Source organism: Poromitra crassiceps (genome assembly GCF_964638095.1).
Source record: "Poromitra crassiceps genome assembly, chromosome: 3".
In the NCBI taxonomy this organism is placed as follows: Eukaryota; Metazoa; Chordata; class Actinopteri; order Beryciformes; family Melamphaidae; genus Poromitra; species Poromitra crassiceps.
In genome coordinates this window covers 5,030,791-5,050,138 of record NC_139625.1, presented here as the reverse complement: position 1 = coordinate 5,050,138, position 19,348 = coordinate 5,030,791, and the positions used below count along the sequence as shown (strand labels likewise).

Here is a 19,348-nt window from a genome sequence, read left to right as displayed (position 1 = left end):
CTGAATAATTTTTCTGACGCTGAAACCATGCTGTATTCAACTGCTAATGCTTACATAACTACTAACTCTACAAACTAACTCTTTTAGACAGAGAAAGCACACATTCTATTAGTTCTTTTGAGATATTGTGTGTTCACAAAATCTTAGCAGAAAAGAATCCTCGGGTCTTGAAAGATGAGCCAGAATCCTCAAAAAACCCCTCTGGCAGAAGCTAACTACAGTAAAAAAAAAAAAACGTCTGGCAGTGAATGTGTTAAGATTAAAAATAATAATAATAAATAAATAAATAAATAAAGGGAGGAAAGGGACGTTTTTGGATTGTGGCTCTTGCAAAGATTCTTTTTGGGTCATTGTGGCCACTGAGTAGGGCAAGGTTGCGTACCACTGCAGCCATGTTTCTATGTTCCTTAGAGCAGTGGTTCTCAACATGGTCTAGCCTCACGACCCACATTTTTCCTTAGTTATCAAGTCGCGGCCCAATTTTCAGAATAGAGGAAGAGTTACGTCAATCGAATAAGGTCTATAGGAAGTTTGTAAAGACGACATGTTTTGAAGGTTTATTTGCTGGCGGAGACTCCCATTGCTTCCTGTGGGTGTCGTGTCGGGTGCTTGACAGTAAGCAGAGCGTAACGTAACGCACACAGGATATGAAAGCAACAACCCGGGCAGATGAAATGAAAAAAAAACACATCAAACAGAAACTTTGACAAAACCAAATGAAAGCTTCATGTTCACTGTGATGGAATCTCTTGGCACGGGCACTGTGCCAAGTCTGTGGAAGTTATTTTTCATTCTAGACAAGAACGAATACTGTAGCACTAGGTGACTAAATAAATAATAATATATAATATATATAATAATAAATAGCACTAGGTGGCTGCAGGAAGGAATAGCACCAGGTGACTGCAGGAAGGAAAATGGGCCTTGATATCTCCAACTATGCCAACCGGGAGTAGTAAAGGGGAGGAGCAACCTAGACGGTTTCAGCACAACACATAAAACACCAGTATTAAACCCTAACTGCGGCCAACAGGAGAAGATAGGTTGTACTGTGTGAAATTGTACAAAATGTGAAACAGGGAACTGCACATAAAACAAAATAAAAAATAAATTCCTTTTTAAAATTATATATATATATATATATTTTAAGTTTGTTATAAATAACTTGACACTGGCGTGACAGTTCACAGGGAATTCTATAGGATTGAGAGCTCAGTAGCAGGTGACTCTTACCGTCCTGCGCGTCTTGTCCTCCAAATCCTGGTTGATCCTCTGAAGAGCCGCATAGCTGCTCTGGATCCTACAAGAAAGAGGAGTGATACCCTTTGAAAATGGTCTGAATCTTGAAACGACAAGGTGTAATTACACTGTACATAAACCCGACTAAGCACCAGTCACCTCCACATTAAATTGGAATGGAGGTATAAAATAAACCAGGGCACTGGCTGAGAACCTCGGAGGGGATTTGCAGAATATTTTCAGTATTGACTCAGATTTGAAGATCATTGAGGAGATCAATCTGGCCTGCTAGGTTTTTTGATATGCCTATAAGCCCCACGGGGCTTACTACCAGAATTAAAGAAACCTATGATGTCATAGGCATTGTGACATCATCAGTGACATCATTATTGACCGAAATGATCGTATTATATAAAAAAGACCTTCAATTCTTGAAGGTCCTTTAAAGGAACACTCTGCCCATTTTCAACCAGCTTTGTATCATTAGAACATCAGTAGTATATCAGAAAACTGTAAACTGTTTTGAAGTCTGTCATTTAATTTGACAGTTATTGAGTGTTAAAGTGTGGACCAGTGACATCACTGGTCCACACTAACTCAAATTAATAACTCATTAACTCAAATCAACACTCAATAACTGTCAAATTAAATGACAGACTTCAAAACCGTTTACAGTTTTCTGATATACAACTGATGTTCTAATGATACAAAGCTGGTTGAAAATGGGTGGAGTGTTCCTTTAAGGTTTTCTTCACATGAGGAGAAAACATTAAACGTGCACCTTCAGACCTGTGGCGTGAGCTTGTGACGCGTCACTGAACAGAGCTGAAGACGCTGCTGAGACATTTTCTTTCTGTCTTGTTCTCAAATCCCCTTCCTTCTCTCTCTCTGGTAGACTTGCAGTGCATTAGTGAGCTTAAAGCCCCAATCAGTAAGATTTTTGACATTTTTTACTGAAATATAACAGCTTTTTAGTCACAGGACATGGTAGATTGACTTGGAATAGGGAGACCCTCGTCTTTATTTATCCCACACCGCCCTCCATTGGCCAGCACTGGGACTAAGCAGTTTGTCTGCCACGTCCCGTAGCAAGAAAAAAGAAAAGCATGCGCGCATGCGCTGTACAGCGGAAGCGCTGTGTTCATGAAAACGAGGAAGTAACTCGATTCGGATTTCCTACGAAAATGATGTTTCACGGAACTATGGATTATTATTTCATCACGTGGTGAGTACCCGATGTCACAACATGTACATAGAGCTTTCTGGCGCTGTGTTTTGTTGACTTTGAACGGCGATATCGTTATCGATACTAATGCACGCAGAGGGCGCAGTTTCTCCAACAGTAAAACTGGGGAAACTTACTGAATGGGGCTTTAATGGCTAAAGGATAATTTTCTGTCTTTTCAGCTCTGTTCAGTGTGGCATTATCACTCTTCTCAGGCCTCAGAGGGTGTGGATGAACTCTGGCATTTACTTTTCCATCAGCTAGACAGATATGGAGAGAAGGGCGGTCAAGACGTAAAACAAAAAGCAATCATAAAACAAAGACCTGAGAGCGATGCGAGTCAGGTAAAGGAGGCGTCAAATGAAAATGAAGAATTGGCACTATATGAGAGGGTGGTTCTCATCGGGATCTATCGGAGTTACACTGACGTACTTTCAGGCGTACTTTCTCCAAGTTGTGAAGTAGACCTTCCCTACTCCACCAATAGAGGTGTTGCGCATGTCAATAGAGCAGGCGAGGCCGTGCAGCGGCCGCGCCGCGGGTGAGGCCACACAGCAGCAGAGATGCAGGCGAGCCTAGGAATCGAGCGCGCACGAGATTCCAACTCCATGAAGGCACCGCCATGGCTGCTCGAAGTGACGCAACTCCAAAGCCTAACTTCGTATCACTGATGACACAACAAGTGCTCGAGTGACGTCACTCTGCGCACATTTGTTCAACTTCGGCCTCGCCCGCAGCTCGGCTGCTGCATGGCCTCGCCTGCTCTATTGGCATGCGCAGCGCACAATTGCTCAACTTCGCATCACTAATGACATCACTCGAGCACTTGAGGATGAGCAGAGGTCGTTGTCTAACGCGGGTGTTTGGTCCCAAATTGTGAGATTTCTTCTTCTTCTTCTTCTTCTTTGGTGTTTTATGGCAGTTGGCATCCTTTATGTTGCATTACCGCCTCCTTCTGGATTTATCCATCCACTGTTTCCCTAAATTCTCTCCTTCTGGTCCTCTTAGGTCACTTCTTCTTCTTCCTCCCAAATTGTGAGATTTGGCCCTGTCTCTTTTATATAATGCCTAGTTTACACTACAAGACGTTCCCCCTGATTTTACACAGGATCTCCAGTTGGGCTCCGTCTGTCTTTGTTGACTCTAGTCTGCAGTTGTTGTGCCGGTCGGCAGCACAATCTGTTGGTGTAAACTGGGTACAGATTTCTAATCTGTTAGTGTAAACTGCCTCAAGATTTTCTAGTCTTCAAGGGTAAACTGCCTCCCGACGCCAGTCGGAGCCATAAAGATGATATCAAACGTTTGAAATTCAAATTGAAAAGTCTTGTAGTGTATACCGCCTTGTCTGAGTCAGTTGTGTGTAGTGTATTTCAGTCAGTTTTTTCAGTCGTGATAAAAAATCGTAATGAACCAGTCTTGTAGTGTAAACCCCCCAGTCTAATCTGTTCAGATTTTCAAAGCCTTCTAGTGTATCACAGGCATACGTAAGATGATTTTGGTCAATAATGATGCCACTGATGATGTCACAATGCCTATGACATCATCAGTGATCATCAGTGATGTCACTCGCTGATGACATCATCCAACGTGGGACAGAAATTGAAACAAACAGAGCCCACTTACTCCCTTTTATATGATGATGATGATGATGATGGTGATGATGGCTGTAGCTGTATGTCATCAATTCAGTAGCCTAATGTTACACATAAAAGAAAATTGAATTTTCGATTTCCCCCCTGTTTTTATTATTGTTTTGTTTTTGCTCCAAGTGAAATGTTTTCTGGTCCCTCACGATTCAGTAGCTCACTGCTTGGCTTGGTCCCAACCTTAAAACGTGTTATACAGTATATAAGGATTTTTCTAAATGTCTATATGGAGAAAATGAAAGGGGAATTCTCTTCCGGGGCAAGAGACGTCACGTGACTGTTGAGCTCTATTGTTGCAAGCTCAAGGCCTCTAATGGTAAATGGCCTGCATTTATATAGCGCTTTTATCCAAAGCGCTTTACAGTCAGTAGGTACATTCACCCATTCACACACCGATGGCGGCAGGCTGCCACGCAGGGTGCCGGCACACCAACGGGAGCAATTTGGGGTTCAGTATCTTACCCAAGGACACTTCGACATGCGGAGGCGGGAATCGAACCACCAACCTCTTTTATCCAAAGCGATTAGTGGACGACCCGCTCTACCTCCTGAGCTACAGCCGCCACACCTCTCCCACTATGCAGCAAAGCCCCCATTCATATATCATATACCATCATCTACCATTTCTTTGATACATGTAGGTGAGATATTGATCTGATAGGATAGTTCCTGGTGGGGGGGTCATACATTCAATAATCATGCACAAACACACCCAGGCATGCACACACTGACACACACACACACACACACACACACACCTGCGTAGTTTCTCTGTGAATTTCTCCAGTTCCTCCTGGGCACGGCGCAGCTCTGTCTCCAGGTACTGCCGAGTGGAGTCGAACTCTGACTCCACCATCTCTAGTTTGTGGGTGGTGTACGACAGACGCTTGCGGAGGTCGTCCTTGTGGTCGAGGAAAGAACTGCACAGACAGCAGAGAGAAGTTTAGCTCAGGGTTGAAAGAAAAGACACGGCCACAAACACAGCAGAGTTCATTGCCAATTTGCCATCAACATTTTTCCCTGCTTCATCAGAGTAACAGCCAAGCAGAGAGAGACAGAGAGAGAGAGACTGACAGAAAAGAGAGAGAGAGCAGTAGAGCAAAAGTGTGTGCTAGTGTGTGACAGGGACAGATGTGTGTGTGTGTGTGTGTGTGTGTGTGTGTGTGTGTGTGTGTGTGTGTGTGTGTGTGTGTGTGTGCAGATTATGAAAGTGCAGCTTGTAAGCTTATGATGCGTCATATATTGAAATCTGAAAATAGTTTAAAGGGATACGCCAACATTTTTGAGAGTTTAGGCCATTTGCCATATTGCCAATATTAACACCTTGATTGCCAGCGACGAGTGTACTCGTCAAACACAATCCAGCTGTTAACTGCCAGCGACGAGTGTACTCGTCAAAAAAATCGATTTTTTTTTTTGACGGTAGGTTGTGCATCTAAGCCTTTTACATCTCTTATATAGGTATTGGACGTGTACAACGTGTACAACCCATTCCACCGACCCACTAAGTGGCGACAAGGAAGGAGGAAGGCAAGCAAAAAGCAGTGTGACTGAAGCCATTCTCATGAAGGTGGATTGGCGAAGGCGCTTTCATTTTCGCGCTGATTGCTGGCGGTGCGGGATTGCAGATTTGCATAGTGGATTGCGGGTGGGACACACTTTGAAACACGCAGCATAATATGACCAGAATCGCAAAAGCTTCATCAAAGCCCTCAACCAAAACTCCAAGACGCGAGCGAGTCCAACCAGACTTCCTCAAAGAGCGGCCGCACAGACAGGCACACACCCGCACAGCAGCAGCAAAGCAAACTGGTGACAAGCGGGGACTGCCCCCTAGTCCGACACCAAATTGGAAACAAATCCCATTCTAAAAGGCTTTTAGAATGGGATTTTCAACCCATTCTTTTTTGTTTCTTTTTCGCTATAATTTAGAGTAATTTAATTTCTATTCAGAAATTTATTTGAGAGGTCGAGAGTATGAGAAAGTGCATTTGCAAAGGTAGGAAAGTGCTTGTGACATGGCGCTGCAGCCAAAAAGAACGCCCACAGGAGGGAGGAGTTGAGCAGAGGGAAGTTTACTGCTGTTATGGAGGAAATTACTGTTCAAAACTATTGTTTAGGTCTTACTGATGCCAAAAATGAATGGTTAAAGTGACAGTTCTATCGAATTTCACAAAAAGCCGTTTATCTCTGAATATTTTTTCTGACGCTAAAACCATGCTGTATTCAACTGCTAATGCTTACATAACTACTAACTCTACAAACTAACTCTTTTAGACAGAGAAAGTACACATTCTATTAGTACTTTTGAGATATTGTATGTTCACAAACTCCAAGCAGAAAATAATCCTCGGCTCTTGTAAAATGAGCCACAATCCTCAAAAAACGGCTTGGCAGAAGCTACCTACAGCAAGAAAAAAACGGCTGGCAGTCAATGTGTTAAAACTAGAATGTAAATGCCGTTATTTTCAATCTGCGTGCAGTACAAACTGTAGAGCCCTCCCTGCTACTTAGCTTAGCGCTACAATGGCAGCCTATGGAACAGCTGCCTGCCTATCCCCATTCAGTCGCCCAAAATACACATTCCAACAGAGCCAGAAACACGTGTCGTGTCGTGTGCTCACCACACGATGAAATGATAAGTTAAATATGAATGCAAAGTTACGTGGAATGGTCATTTTTTGTACTAAATCCACACACCGAGAACTAACAAAGAGTAACCAAAGTTACCTCCTTGTTTGCCATGAGGCGCATGCGCTGTACTGATGACTGCACTCAGCGCATGCGCCTCATGGCAAACGAGGATGTAACGAAAATGACAGTTTCGCGTAACTTTGGATGATTATTTCATCGCGTGGTGACTACACGAGTCACAACATGTACAGTGTTTCTGGCTCTGTTGGAATGTGTATTTTGGGGCGACTGCCGGGGATGCAGCTGTTTCGTAGACTGCCATTGTAGCGCTAAGCTAAGTAGCAGTGAGAGAGGGGGAGGGAGAGGGAGAGGGATGAGAGAGGGAGGTATACGGGGGAGAGAGAGAGAGGGAGGTAGGGAGAGAGAGAGAGGGAGAGGGATGCGAGAGGGAGGTAGGGGGAGAGGGAGCGAGGGATTGAGAGAGGGGGAGAGAGGGAGGTAGGGAGAGAGAGAAAGAGAGAGAGGGATTGAGAGAGGGGGGAGGGAGAGAGGGATGAGGTGTAGCTGGAGTGTCATTCAGTATGGAGTGAGTCTTGTCACAGTGTAACTCAGTATGGAGTGTAACTCAGTATGGAGTGAGTCTTGTCACAGTGTAACTCAGTATGGAGTGAGTCTTGTCACAGTGTAACTCAGTATGGAGTGAGTCTTGTCACAGTGTAACTCAGTATGGAGTAGGGATGGGCATCGAATTTCGAATTTTCGAATAATCGTTGTTATTATCAAGGTCGACTTTTATTATTGAAAGTCGAAATTCGAAAAAAAAGTTTTTTTTTTTTTTTGTGAGTGAAATGTTGCATTGTCTCCCCTGATTCTAAGTATAGTCGAATCGCTTGGTTTGAGCAAGTAAAACAATTTTTATGAGCATTTTAAGCAAGGTTTATGGAAAAATGAATGGCTGATGAAATCCCATGAAGAGGGAGAGGGGGTGACTTTGGCACCCCTTTGGCACTCAGACCTGAGCCTACTAAATATTTAATGAACCACTCATGATTGTCAAAACTGTTTTTTATTTTCAAAAATGTCAATGTCATGTAACATGTTCTTTACTTCAGTGGTGCAATGCTTGTTTGAGCTAAAAATCCACAGCAGAAGCTTTTTCTATTAATTAATAAAGCCTTAGACTTAGAATCAGGGGAGACAATGCAACATTTCACTCACCAAAAAAAAAAAAAAAAAAAAAAAAAATTTTTTTTTACATTTTTATTTTTATTTTCGAATTTCGATTAAAAGTCGACTTTGGCCAGCGAATTTCGAATAGTGTTTTTGCTAGAAATGCCCATCCCTAGTATGGAGTGAGTCTGGTCACAGTGTAACTCAGTATGGAGTGAGTCTTGTGTCACAGTGTAACTCAGTATGGAGTGAGTCTTGTGTCACAGTGTAACTCAGTATGGAGTGAGTCTTGTCACAGTGTAACTCAGTATGGAGTGAGTCTGGTCACAATGTAACTCAGTATGGAGTGAGTCTTGTCACAATGTAACTCAGTATGGAGTGAGTCTTGTCACAGTGTAACTCAGTATGGAGTGAGTCTTGTGTCACAGTGTAACTCAGTATGGAGTGAGTCTTGTCACAGTGTAACTCAGTATGGAGTGAGTCTTGTCACAGTGTAACTCAGTATGGAGTGAGTCTTGTCACAGTGTAACTCAGTATGGAGTGAGTCCTGTCACAGTGTAACTCAGTATGGAGTGAGTCTTTGTCACAGTGTAACTCAGTATGGAGTGAGTCTGGTCACAATGTAACTCAGTATAGAGTGAGTCTTGTCACAGTGTAACTCAGTATGGAGTGAGTCTTGTCACAGTGTAACTCAGTATGGAGTGAGTCTTGTCACAGTGTAACTCAGTATGGAGTGAGTCTTGTCACAGTGTAACTCAGTATGGAGTGAGTCCTGTCACAGTGTAACTCAGTATGGAGTGAGTCTTGTCACAGTGTAACTCAGTATGGAGTGAGTCTTGTCACAGTGTAACTCAGTATGGAGTGAGTCTTGTGTCACAGTGTAACTCAATATGGAGTGAGTCTTTGTCACAGTGTAACTCAGTATGGAATGAGTCTTGTCACAGTGTAACTCAGTATGGAGTGAGTCTTGTCACAGTGTAACTCAGTATGGAGTGAGTCTTGTCACAGTGTAACTCAGTATGGAGTGAGTCTGGTCACAGTGTAACTCAGTATGGAGTGAGTCTTGTCACAGTGTAACTCAGTATGGAGTGAGTCTTGTCACAGTGTAACTCAGTATGGAGTGAGTCTTGTCACAGTGTAACTCAGTATGGAGTGAGTCTGGTCACAGTGTAACTCAGTATGGAGTGAGTCTTGTGTCACAGTGTAACTCAGTATGGAGTGAGTCTTGTCACAGTGTAACTCAGTATGGAGTGAGTCTTTGTCACAGTGTAACTCAGTATGGAGTGAGTCTTGTCACAGTGTAACTCAGTATGGAGTGAGTCTGGTCACAGTGTAACTCAGTATAGAGTGAGTCTTGTCACAGTGTAACTCAGTATGGAGTGAGTCTTGTCACAGTGTAACTCAGTATGGAGTGAGTCTGGTCACAGTGTAACTCAGTATGGAGTGAGTCTTGTGTCACAGTGTAACTCAGTATGGAGTGAGTCTTGTCACAGTGTAACTCAGTATGGAGTGAGTCTTGTCACAGTGTAACTCAGTATAGAGTGAGTCTTGTCACAGTGTAACTCAGTATGGAGTGAGTCTTGTGTCACAGTGTAACTCAATATGGAGTGAGTCTGGTCACAGTGTAACTCAGTATGGAGTGAGTCTTGTCACAGTGTAACTCAGTATGGAGTGAGTCTTGTCACAGTGTAACTCAGTATGGAGTGAGTCTTGTGTCACAGTGTAACTCAGTATGGAGTGAGTCTTGTCACAGTGTAACTCAGTATGGAGTGAGTCACAGTGTAACTCAGTATGGAGTGAGTCTTGTCACAATGTAACTCACAATGTAACTCAGTATAGAGTGAGTCTTGTCACAGTGTAACTCAGTATGGAGTGAGTCTTGTCACAGTGTAACTCAGTATGGAGTGAGTCTTGTCACAGTGTAACTCAGTATGGAGTGAGTCCTGTCACAGTGTAACTCAGTATGGAGTGAGTCTTGTCACAGTGTAACTCAGTATGGAGTGAGTCTTGTCACAGTGTAACTCAGTATGGAGTGAGTCTTGTGTCACAGTGTAACTCAATATGGAGTGAGTCTTGTCACAGTGTAACTCAGTATGGAGTGAGTCTTGTCACAGTGTAACTCAGTATGGAGTGAGTCTTGTCACAGTGTAACTCAGTATGGAGTGAGTCTGGTCACAGTGTAACTCAGTATGGAGTGAGTCTTGTGTCACAGTGTAACTCAGTATGGAGTGAGTCTTGTCACAGTGTAACTCAGTATGGAGTGAGTCTTGTCACAGTGTAACTCAGTATGGAGTGAGTCTGGTCACAGTGTAACTCAGTATAGAGTGAGTCTTGTCACAGTGTAACTCAGTATGGAGTGAGTCTTGTCACAGTGTAACTCAGTATGGAGTGAGTCTGGTCACAGTGTAACTCAGTATGGAGTGAGTCTTGTGTCACAGTGTAACTCAGTATGGAGTGAGTCTTGTGTCACAGTGTAACTCAGTATGGAGTGAGTCTTGTCACAGTGTAACTCAGTATGGAGTGAGTCTTGTCACAGTGTAACTCAGTATGGAGTGAGTCTTGTGTCACAGTGTAACTCAATATGGAGTGAGTCTGGTCACAGTGTAACTCAGTATAGAGTGAGTCTTGTCACAGTGTAACTCAGTATGGAGTGAGTCTTGTGTCACAGTGTAACTCAATATGGAGTGAGTCTGGTCACAGTGTAACTCAGTATGGAGTGAGTCTGGTCACAGTGTAACTCAGTATGGAGTGAGTCTTGTGTCACAGTGTAACTCAGTATGGAGTGAGTCTTGTCACAGTGTAACTCAGTATGGAGTGAGTCTTGTCACAGTGTAACTCAGTATGGAGTGAGTCTTGTGTCACAGTGTAACTCAGTATGGAGTGAGTCTTGTGTCACAGTGTAACTCAGTATGGAGTGAGTCTTGTGTCACAGTGTAACTCAGTATGGAGTGAGTCTTGTCACAGTGTAACTCAGTATGGAGTGAGTCTTGTCACAGTGTAACTCAGTATGGAGTGAGTCTTGTGTCACAGTGTAACTCAATATGGAGTGAGTCTGGTCACAGTGTAACTCAGTATGGAGTGAGTCTGGTCACAGTGTAACTCAGTATGGAGTGAGTCTTGTGTCACAGTGTAACTCAGTATGGAGTGAGTCTTGTCACAGTGTAACTCAGTATGGAGTGAGTCTTGTCACAGTGTAACTCAGTATGGAGTGAGTCTTGTCACAGTGTAACTCAGTAGGGAGTGAGTCTGGTCACAGTGTAACTCAGTATGGAGTGAGTCAGTCAGGCCGATGGGGAAGAGGAGATGGATGAGTGAGGAATACTAAACGTTCACCGGGAGCGAGCCGAGCCGGGAAAGCCACTGCCATCACGGTAATGGTGAATCCCATTACGCCTCTCTGTGTGCAATCTCTCTGTATACCCCCACACACACAGCCACGCCATGGCTGATTCATATACGTAGTGCTGAAAATACAGAATGAACCTAGGCCGTGTGTGTGTGTGTGTGTGTGTGTGTGAGAGAGAGAGAGAGAGAGAGAGAGAAAAGGTGAGAGGAAAAAGAGACAGAATAGCATTTCAACACCGTCACCAACCTACTAGATGTTGATACATTGGATGCAGGAGGACAACACACCCAGACAGACAGACAGGAGTGATGGAGGAGGGGATGGATGAGGTAATGAGAGGCTACAGGTGGCAGAGGACAGGAGCACTGTGCCCTCATGGATACTTTAGCATGTTGCTAGCCTGATGGATACTTTAGCATGTTGCTAGCCTGATGGATACTTTAGCATGTTGCTAGCCTGATGGATACTTTAGCATGTTGCTAGCCTGATGGATACTTTAGCATGTTGCTAGCCTGATGGATACTTGGCTCCTGCAGAGGGTCACTGCCTCTTGGCTGCCATGAAGCGCCAGGCAAGAAGAGCACCTCCAAGTTCACCTCCCAAGCCCAAGAGCCTCAGGTAGGCAGCTGGCAGCGGAGGGGGAGAAAATGATGTCCGCAGTAGACACTTAGGCCATGTTCAGACTAGGAGGCCAAATCAGATTGGTGAACTTTAGTGACCTATTAATGATTCTATCCAGATTGCTTTTGTGAGTCTGGACGTTCCAAGTCTGATTTGTGTCACTTGTCTCAAACCACATAATGGAGGTAGTTTCCGATCTGCTTCAAATGTGCTTTTGACTGATGTGACTTCAGTGCGGACGGACGCGCAGATCCACCAAATCTGATTTGAACGTCACTCGCAACTCGTCATCAAATGCTTCTGCGCAGGAAAACCACGTCACCAACGTACGTATTTACTGACGCAAACGTCGTTACCATAGCAACCCATGCAGATAGATAGGCTGTTTAGGTCTGCACACACAGATCCGACTTGAGAATCAGATTTGTGGCAGTGCGGACACACTCCCAAATCAGATTTGGGAAACCAATCAAGATAATGATGATTAATGACTTTATCAGCAAATCGGGTTTGCCTTTAATGTGAACATGGCCTTATTGACCGTGTTTTACGAATATGCGGAGCAATGGACTACCCTGTTCACCTGCGCACACGCCTGATTTACTTCCTCAGAGAATATCGCAACTAACATCAAGTAGTTACAGTACTCTTACTTCAGTAATCTTCCCTTTACCAATAAAAAGGAAAAGTCTGTTAAAAGACTATGCTGAAGAGATAAGAATTAGAACTATAGATATCTCACTCTCCCCATTTCACCCAAATCGAAAGATACTCATTTTAAAGTAATGCATGATATTATCTATCCATGTAACGAGTTTCTGAGACAAAGATTCAACTTTGATATGAAGAATTGCAGATTTTGTGATTCTGATATTGAGACTGTAGAACATTTGTTTTTTGATTGTAATTATTCTAGTTCCGTTTGGGTATTGTTTCAAAATTGGATATATCTGAAAAAGACCCTCAATCGCCCAACTTAGTTCGAATATAACGATATTCAATTTGGAGTTCTAATGAAAGACAAACAAATTTGAATGTACAATCGTTGACTTATTATGGCTAAACAATGTATCCACAGATGCAGATTCCAAAATGCCAGAGCACTGTTTTCAGTCTTCATGAATGAGATGATGAGAAGAAAATGAGAAGAAAGCATTGAAATATGTAAAAGCCAAACAAGCCTTGGGTGTATACCAAAACATCCATCTTTTGATTTCTGATCAGAACTCTTGACTCTTTCTTTTTGTTATTTATTTTATTTATATCTTGTTTTAATTCTACACTTTTTTGTACGTTTGATTCAATTTTGAATTGAAAACCTACGTGTTGTGTCACAGTTGCTCGAAAAAGGTGAAGGTTCAGATAGATTTTAGTGCTGAAAGAATGAGCCAAAATGAAGCTATTATAAGTTTAACAATCGATTAATTTATGAGGTAAAAAAAACACCAAACATTTGCTGGTTAGAGCTTCTCAAATACTAAGATTTGCGGCTTTTCTATGTTGCATCATAAAATGAATACTGGTGGTGGGGGGGTATGCTGCTCAGGCTAAGTAAGTTTATTTGAAGAATCAAAAGTGTTACTTCGTCTGCTGGTCATCTTACAGACTAAATAATTAATCGAGTAATTAAAAAAACATTTGCTGCTGCTGCCCTAAGATAGATAGATAGAGAGATGATAGACAGATCGATAGATAGATAGATAGATAGAGATATAGATAGATAGATAGATAGATAGAGAGAGAGATGGATAGACAGATAGACAGATAGATAGATAGATATATAGATAGATAGATAGATAGATAGATAGATACAGTAGATAGATAGAGAGATAGACAGACCGATAGTTAGACAGACAGATAGATAGAGACATCGATAGATAGATAGACAGATAGATAGATAGATACACAGACAGACTACTACATACTATGTTTCCAATATTATTCGCAGATGACACAAACTTATTGATGTCCAATAAAAATGTAACTGTCCTTATGAATGAGGTAAACATTGGTCTTCTCAGGTATTCCAAATGGTTTCAATCCAATAAATTGGCTTTAAATGTAAAAAAATCTAATTTTATGATATTTGCTGGTAAAATGAATTATAATTCGGAATTATTTAAAATATCTATTGATGGTGTTGAAATTAGTAAAGTCTCATCCACCAGGTTTCTAGGAGTCCTGATTGATGAGAAACTCACCTGGAAAGACCATATCAGCCAGGTCTGTAAGAAGATCACAAAATCCCTTGGAATTATTAGAAGGATTTGTGGACTTCTTAATTTCTCCTGTCTTCTAACTTTATATTACAGTCTAATATTCCCATACCTTTCATATTGTAATATTGTTTGGGCTAGTACCTTCCCCACTCATTTGCATAAACTTTTATTGCTACAAAAACGTTTTGTTAGACTAGCAACATTTTCAAAGCCGTATGCTGAAACTGCCGTGCTCTTTTGTAAATGTGGTGTAATGTCAATTTTTGATATCAACATTTTTCAAACCTGCATTTTCATTTTCAAATTGAAGTACATGAGTACTGACTTACCAGAAAATTGTAAATCATTTTTCATCTGTAATTCACAAATTCATTCTTATCCTACTAGACAAAGCAATAACCTTAATATACCATTGTATCGTACATCCAGAGGTCAATTTTCGTTAAAATATCATGGAGCCAAAATATGGAATTCAAACTTACATTTATTGACTGTTTCTCTATCCCTGTCTGTGTACAAAAAGAAACTAAAAGGTTTTCTAATGTCTGGTAAATTTGGCACTGAGTGAGCTATGGCATTTCTGAGAGAGGTCTAAACCTCATTCTCATTTTTATTTCTCTTTTTATTCCTTTTTTTTTTTTTTTTTTTTTTTTTTTCACTAATCTGAGTTATCATTGCATTGTAATGTTTGTTCAATGTTAATTGAGTACCGTAACTTGTATTATTATGTTTTTCTCTTGAGGTGAGATCTTTATATAAACCCGTAGTGGGTTTCTATCTCACCTGCACATGTTTTTTTCTCCAATGTTGTAAACATTTTTTTTGTTTGTTTCTGTTTTCCTTTAATGTGCAAATAAACATAATAAACATAATAATAAACAGATAGTTAGACAGACAGACAGACAGACAGATAGATAGATAGATAGATAGATAGATAGATAGATAGATATACAGACAGACAGACAGAGAGATAGATAGACAGACAGACAGACAGATTGATAGATAGACAGACAGATAGTTAGATAGATAGATAGATAGATAGATAGATAGAGAGAGAGATTGATAGATAGATAGATAGATAGATTGATAGATAGATAGATAGATAGATAGATAGATAGATAGATAGACAGATAGATAGACAGATAGTTAGACAGACAAACAGATGAAAAATCCACATCACGATACAATGAAAGATTTTAGTTGCTGAGACTGATTTTGCTTCTTTGACATTACAACAACAAAAAACAATCTTCACAGTCTCTCCACTGTCTCACAGTCTGTCTGTCTCACAGCCTGTCTGTCTCACAGTCTGTCTGTCTCACAGCCTGTCTGTCTCACTGTCTGTCTCACAGCCTGTCTGTCTCACTGTCTGTCTCACAGCCTGTCTGTCTCACAGTCTGTCTGTCTCACAGTCTGTCTGTCTCACAGCCTGTCTGTCTCACAGTCTGTCTGTCTCACAGTCTGTCTGTCTCACAGCCTGTCTGTCTCACAGTATGTCTGTCTCACAGTCTGTCTGTCTCACAGTCTGTCTGTCTCACAGTCTGTCTGTCTCACAGTCTGTCTGTCTCACAGCCTGTCTGTCTCACAGCCTGTCTGCCTCACAGTCTGTCTGCCTCACAGCCTGTCTGTCTCACAGCCTGTCTGTCTCACAGCCTGTCTGTCTGTCTCACAGCCTGTCTGTCTGTCTCACAGCCTGTCTGTCTCACAGTCTGTCTGTCTCACAGCCTGTCTGTCTCACAGCCTGTCTGTCTGTCTCACAGCCTGTCTGTCTCACAGCCTGTCTGTCTCACAGCCTGTCTGTCTCACAGTCTGTCTGTCTCACTGTCTGTCTCACAGCCTGTCTGTCTCACAGCCTGTCTGTCTTACAGTCTGTCTGTCTCACAGTCTGTCTGTCTCACAGCCTGTCTGTCTCACAGTATGTCTCTCTCACAGTATGTCTGTCTCACAGTCTGTCTGTCTCACAGTCTGTCTGTCTCACAGCCTGTCTGTCTCACAGCCTGTCTGTCTCACAGCCTGTCTGTCTCACAGTCTGTCTGTCTCACAGCCTGTCTGTCTCACAGTATGTCTCACAGTCTGTCTGTCTCACAGCTTGCAAGTGATGCTGTAAATGACTTGGCATTGCGCCAGGCAACTAAGCACGCGTGGAAATTGCTCTGGGCTCTTATCACCAAGAAATGCCAGTTTAATTAAGTCTGAGCACATAGTTATTGATTTATTCTTCTTCTTCTTTTTATTTTATTTTATTTTTTATTTTTTTTGGTGGGGGGGTATTAGATTTCTCGTCGGCATCCAGATACATAAGTCTAAGACTGTTGTTGGTCAAATGAGCTGCAAAGAAATGCAACTGCTGTTGAATAGAGCTTTTTGCCTCCGATATACGTATGTGTCTGTCAGGCGACACATACAATATAGACATATATATGTATGTATATGTCTGTCAGGTGACACATGCAATATATACATATATTATGTATAAGTCTGTCAGGTGACACATGATATATACATATATATGTATATGTACAGTATATGTCATTATGTCTGTCAGGTGACACATGATATATACAATACATATATATATGTATATGTCCATCAGGTGACATATGTATATGTCTGTCAGGTGACACATGATATATACATATATATGTATCTCTGTCAGGTGACACATGATATATACTGTACATATATATGTATATGTCTGTCAGGTGACACATGATATATACATATATATGTATATGTCTGTCAGGTGACACATGATATATACATATATGTATATGTCTGTCAGGTGACACATGATATATACATATATATGTATATGTCTGTCAGGTGACACATGATATATACATAGGCTATATATGTATATGTCTGTCAGGTGACACATGCAATATAGACATATATATGTATATGTCTGTCAGGTGACACATGATATGTACATATATATGTATATGTCTATCAGGTGACACATGATATATGTATATGTCTATCAGGTGACACATGATATATACATATATATGTATATGTCTGTCAGGTGACACATGATATATACATATATACTGTATGTATATGTCTGTCAGGTGACACATGATATATACATATATATGTATATGTCTGTCAGGTGACACATGATATATACATATGTATATGTCTGTCAGGTGACACATGATATATACATATGTCTATCAGGTGACACATTATGTATATGTCTGTCAGGTGACACATGATATATACATATATATATATATATATATGTCTATCAGGTGACACATGATATATACATATATATGTATATGTCTGTCAGGTGACACATGCAAGGGATCTGAAGATGGCTGATGAAAAAGAATTGACGCCAAACACGACTTTTGTAAAGACTCATGGTTGACTGACCAGCTATTTCCTTTGGTCCAAATGAATGAAATGTTGGAAAGAGACGATGATGAGGGTTTTCACATTTAAACTGCCTTGTCTTACCTTCGTTTCTGATGTTTGCAACCATTTCTCTGGGTTTTGAGGGCAGTTTTGCCAATATATATCTTTTTCATATTTTTCTCTCTGCCTCGGCTCGCATGTGTGTGTGTCGCTGCTGCTGCTGCTGGTCGGCGGAAATGTCGGAGCCAAGTTTGATGTCAAACCACCGCAAACCAACAGTCTGGTCTCTTAAGTCTTGCCTGGGGAGGCAGATAGGAGTTGACTATCTGCGATGACCCTGGCAAGAGAGCAGAGAAACACAGCCTTTGAAGTCCCACACGTTTAGCAGCACATTTAGCTCTTCTGACTGACTCCAGAGGAAAACAGAGATTCTCCGCGGATTTGGAAAGTGAGCCCCCCTTGGTACGATGGAGCAGAGCTGGGGGGGGGGGGGGGGGTTGTTCAATTAAGCTAAATCAATTTGGTAAAGAAACTATAATGGTAATGCAATTGTTTGAATGCTTGCTCTTCCAGTTGAGGGAGCAATGCACAGAGTTTAGAATCTATTTGGTTTTACTCTTCATTCTCTCATTTGAAAAGCACCTCTTGAATTTCCATGTAACAGAGATCCACCACCGCTGGTGAGAGAGTTAAAGATCCACCACCGCTGGTGAGAGAGTTAAAGGCTTAAAGCCACACAGAAAGATGAACACTTCCATCCATTCGGTCCACAGTCTAGGTCACATGACTTTCCTTTTCATCATCTGCTGCTCTCAACGCAGCCACCACAAACCTGACGCTATGGGATATTGAGTTATTGATCAGCTGACCACAAAGGTTATTCCCCAATCAATCAGTGTTATGATGAAATATGTGTGTGTGTGTGTGTGTGTGTGTGTGTGTGTGTGTGTGTGTGTGTGTGTGTGCGCGCGCGCGTGCGTGTGTGTGTGTGTGCGCGCGCACGTGTATGTGTACTGTGCACGCACGTGTTTCCATTTCCATCCTTACTCATTGCTGTCAGGTACAGAGCCTGAACTCCTGTGACATAAGACCTTAATAGCCTGCTATTAGCTTGCTGTTACCTTGCTATTAGCTTGCTGTTACCTTGCTATTAGCTTGCTGTTACCTTGCTATTAGCTTGCTATTACCTTGCTATTAGCTTGCTATTACCTTGCTATTAGCTTACTAGCCAATAAAGTCCATCCAATCCTGTCTGTTTTGACACCAGTGTGTAGTCTCGCAGATATGCAACATACCTACCCATCTGTGATGAATATGATACCATACCATTTTCATAAAGCAATCTGTCAAAAGTGTCACAAATATTCCTGACGCAAATGGAAGAATGCATTGAGTGACAATTGACCTCAACAAAAATATGTCCACTCACAATGGGCAGCTATTAACTGGGGCCCAGACACTTCAATGGGTCCATATTATTTGCCTTTTGAAAAAGCACTCTTTCACTTAGGACTTAGGAGTCAAGGCACCTAGGACTTAGGAGTCAAGGCAGTGCATCAATACAAACAGGGCTTGGAATGTTATCGCTCCCTGCACACTCCAACAGCAAATGAACGTTTTGTGGCCTGCCTCTGTTTCTAAAGGCACCAGTACTTATGGCTTTTTAATCTCCCTGCGACACTGGCACGCCAAACAATGCAAACACTGCAAACACTATGGCTGCTACAGTGTAGCCATTTTCTTATCACAGAGTCACAGAGAGAGAAAGAGAGAAAGAAGACCATACTGTAACTACAGAATTGTGAGGAATTGTGGTTGTACCAAGTCCCTCCCCATACACACACACGCGCGCGCACACACACACACACGCGCACACACACACACA

At 41.8% G+C, this 19,348-nt stretch overlaps 1 protein-coding gene across 1 annotated transcript in view; it reads right to left on the bottom strand.

The window, feature by feature from the left end:
- Nucleotides 1-17,636, bottom strand: part of LOC310774174 (brain-enriched guanylate kinase-associated protein-like) — a gene marked incomplete at both ends in the record, with an annotated part of 56,010 nt that extends 38,374 nt beyond the window's left edge. The window contains 3 exons of the mRNA XM_083634252.1: nt 1,234-1,300; nt 4,869-5,030; nt 17,566-17,636. Coding sequence (XP_083490378.1) covers nt 1,234-1,300; nt 4,869-5,030; nt 17,566-17,636 — 300 coding nt within the window. The remainder of the gene's footprint in view (nt 1-1,233; nt 1,301-4,868; nt 5,031-17,565) is intronic.
- Nucleotides 17,637-19,348: the final 1,712 nt, after the last annotated feature.